Source organism: Atta cephalotes, assembly GCF_000143395.1.
Source record: "Atta cephalotes unplaced genomic scaffold scaffold00366, whole genome shotgun sequence".
NCBI classification, from domain to species: Eukaryota; Metazoa; Arthropoda; class Insecta; order Hymenoptera; family Formicidae; genus Atta; species Atta cephalotes.
The window spans coordinates 1-5,216 of NW_012130430.1; the positions used below are offsets into that span (position 1 = coordinate 1).

Genomic DNA, 5,216 nt, shown 5'->3' on the forward strand with positions numbered 1-5,216 from the left:
TTAAGTTTAGTTACGGTTACGGTTAGTACTACTATACTTTTATAATATTAGTTGTGTACTAATTTATTTTACTTTATATTGTAGTAATAATATATATATATATATATATATATATATATATATATATATATTCATGCTATAAAAATGCCATATATAACATTTCCATGGATACGTACTTGTCTATAATGGCTATTCTTCATATCTTTGACTAACCAGAAATTGATACAGATGCTAAGCCTGCATGCTATATTGGTTTTTATGCGCAATGTTATACCTTGTATTTTTAGATTATGTATGTTAATATTATGTTACAGAGTTCACCTCCACCATTTTCACCAAAAGGTAGAAGTAGCGACCTAGACGCGATTGTGCACTGTATTGCTAAAGCGGAAAAGTTCATTTATATCTCTGTGATGGATTATTTCCCGTTAACAATATATACTCCACAAATAAAGTATGTATAAAGATAATTATATTTAAAATACAATGAAATAGATCGTGTTAATTCTGATCCTGAATGGCCACGCGCGATTATTAACTATCAATACGTAATTCACGGACAGACAACCATTTAATGGATGGTAATCTATAATTAATTAATTTTAAACCTAATTGCATTTCAAAGACTATTATTCAAAACGAAAAATGGCAAATACTTTTTAAACTTATCTTTTTCTTTGTTTGCTGTTCGTATTTCGACTTACAAATTTTGAGATATCTTGCATAGAGATCAGCCTTTACGATTTAATATTTTTATTGTTATTTAATATTTTAACATTTAATTAAATATAATGAATTATAACTTTGAAACCTAATTTTTAGCAATTTTTACAAAAGAGTAACTAATTATTCTTTACTTTCTAAGTAATGGTAATGATAACGCGTTACTTTTAAAATATAACCCCATAACAAAAATAATCGCAGTAATATCAATATAATAAAGTCATTGTGATGTGTGAATGTTCGCTTTGTCACAGGTATGATCGCTATTAACATTATTATGAAGCTGTGAAAAAAATTGCACTTCACTGTGACACTGCTATGACATACACAGATTAAGATAACAATGTAATGTCACATGGCCGGTATTCATAATCCGTTTTTATTTTTTAATGTTTTAAGATGCTAATGCGACTTTCTAATTGATTCATGATATCTTAAGACAATCTTAAAATAAATATAAGAATCGATTATAAATACCGGTCATTGTGACCTTTTAAGAATCTCACAGTGAATAATTTATCTATGACTATTGTGAATCTATTATGATGTGAATGTAACTGTTTTTGTTATGGTGCAAATTAGCAGTGAATAACAATAACATCGCGAATTTTAAAAAGAAGTAACAGTCATGTGATAATGCGTTATTTTTATAAACATTTTATAATCCTATAAATAAATATTAATATTAAATAGACATAAGAATATTAACTATTATATAAATATTATATAAATATTATATTTTATGCGTATATAATATTGCATTTTTCTTTTATTTTCTTTCTTCTGCTAATAATTTAAGAATTTTATTATATCTATGTTTTCGTTTCATATCTATATTTGCAGATATTGGCCTATAATAGATAATGCTTTAAGAGCGGCGGCGATCGAGCGTAAAGTAGAAGTGCGTCTTTTGATTTCTTGGTGGAAATACTCGAGACCGTCCGAATCGTATTTTCTTAAATCACTGCAAGACTTGACATATAGTTACCCGAACGTCAAAATCGAAGTGGTGAGTAGAGTATTCCCTTTTTAGAATACTTATGAGTGTACGTATTTTTCTGTTGACGTTGAATTATCGAATAGAGAAGGTTTATTGTACCCACCGATCCACACTTGAATAAAATACCCTACGCGAGAGTAAATCACAATAAATACATGGTCACTGATGTAGCAGCATATGTCGGAACAAGTAATTGGTCGGGTGATTATTTTATTGACACAGCTGGTAAGTCATTCAAACGCCGTTTTTCACGAAAATAAAATAAAATAAATTAGAATAGAATTAGATTAGTAATAAAACTTACTTGTTATGCTTGTAAATGAATTATATGAAAAATATATCAAAAATATATCGTAAGTATCTTTCTTACAAAATTACATTTTATAGTAAATATTTATCTTAGGTATTGGTACCGTATTTGAAAGCGTTGGACATCAAAATAACGGCAACATAAGGCAACAGCTGGAAAATATCTTCCATCGTGATTGGTATTCCAATTATTCTTTTCCGCTCAATATAAATGAGACCCATTCTGAAAATTTATGGGACTTATCAAGAAGTTCATATCAACATTCATCATATGAACCTTATATACATTTATAATTATATGTAATCGTATACGCAGTAATAATTTTTAAAATTATGTTTTGTTTTTAATAAAACATATAGGATGTTGTTCCATCTCTCGGTAAACTTTAGCTCACTGTATTATACTCTCTTACTCTCTTATGTTCTTACTCTTTTATTCTTTTGATTATCCAATAGGTAAATTATCACACAATTTATCCGAAGATGGAACAATCGACCCTTATTGTTTTAATCGAGGATTTAATTTCATTTACATTGGAACAATTAAAATTATTTTATGTATTTTTTTATTATATTCTAACCGTAAACTCTCTTTACCGTTAAAAATTTTTGTAAAAATATTATCTTAAATTTTCAAAAATCTTATTCTACGCAAACAGAAGATATAATATCTGGATTTATATAATTTCTGTATAAATTCGTATAAATTCTGTAATTAATATAATTTAATTACACTTTTTAGAAAATTTATCAAATTTTTTAATATAAATTGGAACACTTTTCAGAAGTACTAAGAAATCTACACTTTTTTTTAAAAATTCTTTATTTCTGAGTTCTTTCCGAAATATTTTAAAATTTCTAAAATTTCTTATTCTGTAATTTCCGAATAAAGTTTAAATCGGAATTAATAAAATCGAAAAAAGTTCAAGATATTTTTTCAAAAATTTTCATAAATTTAAAATATAAAAAAATTCTTGAGAATTCAAAAAAAATCAGGGCGAATGAGAGTCAGCGTGGTTAATCTTAAATCTTTATTTCAGAAAATAGAATCTTAATTCCAAAAAATAGTAGTACGTTTCAGTTCACTTTGCAATTATCCTCAGTACGATTTCAAAATATCAATTTCTTCATGTCTAAGAAAAAATTTCTTTGGATTGATATTTTGAAATTGTATTGCTGAGGATGGTTCCAAAATGAACTGAAACGTACTATTTTTTTGGAATAAAGAACTATGAAATAAAGATTCTATTTTTTGGAATAAAAATTTAAGATTGCGTATTAACTATCACGCTGATTCTTTTTATCCTGATTTTTTTGGATTTTTTGTTGTTGAATTTGGGAGAGTCCGTAAGAAGATTGCATTATTATTATTCTTAAAAATATTATGGAAATTTATATAGAGATAAGATTACAACGAGCAAATTCAAGATGTTGTACAGATGTTGTGTAAAATAATTTATTAATTATTTGACACAACATCTGTACAACATCTAATCAAAGATAATCAAATTTACTAATGACAGTAGTAAAAATATTATATTGTACGTTATTTCGACTATATGTGCAGTAATAGTTTTCATAAACGATATAAGGATAGTGAAAATACGAAAACGAAATATAATAAATTGAAACAATTTAAATAACAAATTATATTAAATGTATAATTCTCATTAAGTCAAATAATTAAAACTTCGACATAAGACTCATCAATATAATTGAAATCGCATAATAATCGATGCAAGTATATAAATTAAATCAGTTATTATATAACATAGGTATTATGAGGTCGACAAGTAAAAGTAAAGATGTATAAATGTATATAAATTTTGTCAATGCATTAATTTTTTAATTTAGTTTTGCATTGACAATATTTATATTATACATCTTCACTTTTACTTATTGACATCATATGTTAATTACTTTAATTTATATAAATAATGTTACATTGATTATTATGCATTTCTTGATATTGATCTTGTGTCAAGCTTTTATTTATTTGATTTAATTAGATGTTTGGTAACATTTAATCATTTAATTAATTTTTCGCTTTTGTATTTTCATTATGTTATTTTTTATGAAAACTGTTACTGCTGAAAAAAATTTAACTCTGGGTAACCGAAACGTTTAGTATTTTTATCACCATTGTCAGTAAATTTAGTTATCATAATTACTAAATTATTATTTTAATTTTACTCTACATTTTTCTCGTTGTTGGCTTTATTTTTACATATTAGATTTTACATAATACGAACCATATTATTATATTTACTATTTTTGTCATAAAAATTTTTTTAAAATAATGGGTGAAATTATGACAGTACTAACAAGTTTGTTTAGTGATATAAATTATTTCATCTTTTGTATGAATATTTCTTAAGAATTATAATGTTATTGATCGTGAACTATTCCAGAATTATAAGAATTCAATTCATAAAAGCATTTAGTTCACAATGAATTCGATCAGAATTTAATGTTTTTATTTAATATACATTATAGTATTTTTATACATTTTCTAGTAATTAAATATTTTTCCTAAATTATTTCTCCTTAAAATTTGCCTTCTGAAATTTCTCTGGAATTTTCAGAAATTCCATTGATGAAAAACAATAGATGATATCAGTTCTTCCTTAATACTGATCTCTCTTTATCTCACGATCTTTATTATCCATATCGTGCTAAGCAAGATATCGTTTAACAAAAGACACATATTATTTAATGAGAAGGGTAAAACGTGCCTTACAGAATGACCTGCGATAAGCATTGCGATATTAATCTACATTCGAAAAATACATCAACTCTGCGTTCTTCCATGTAACTCGTGATTTCTCTAGAATTTATCCATTTGTTACTTGTGTTGTTGCCTTTCTACTAGTATGTATATGTATGTAAAAATGGGACCTGATTATGTCTTGATAAGTATAAAAAAAGAAGCAAAATAATTAAGTGGTTTGTATTCCGATAAAATGGCTACTACAATATATCTTGTGCGATACATTAACTGCATTCAGTGAACAAGGCAGCTCAGTAAAAGATCAATAATTCTTCATTATATAATTTTTTTTATACTTCAGTGTCAAATCCGAAAAATTAAAAACCAGCATCAATCATATTAAAAAATTATTGAAATACTTTTTTGCTGAACGCAGCTATAATTGATTGAGTGGTATCCGTTTAATCTTTATGC

At 25.7% G+C, this 5,216-nt stretch overlaps 1 protein-coding gene across 1 annotated transcript; it reads left to right on the top strand.

Annotated features, from left to right (window-relative positions):
- Window positions 1-314: 314 nt before the first annotated feature.
- LOC105625223 (phospholipase D3-like) lies at window positions 315-2,326 on the top strand (the record flags this gene model as incomplete). The annotated part of the gene is made up of 4 exons (XM_012206564.1): window positions 315-454; window positions 1,567-1,732; window positions 1,807-1,948; window positions 2,127-2,326. Coding segments are annotated over 4 exons (648 nt in total), but the record flags the coding sequence as incomplete, so codon positions are not given.
- Between the last annotated feature and the right edge of the window lie 2,890 nt (window positions 2,327-5,216).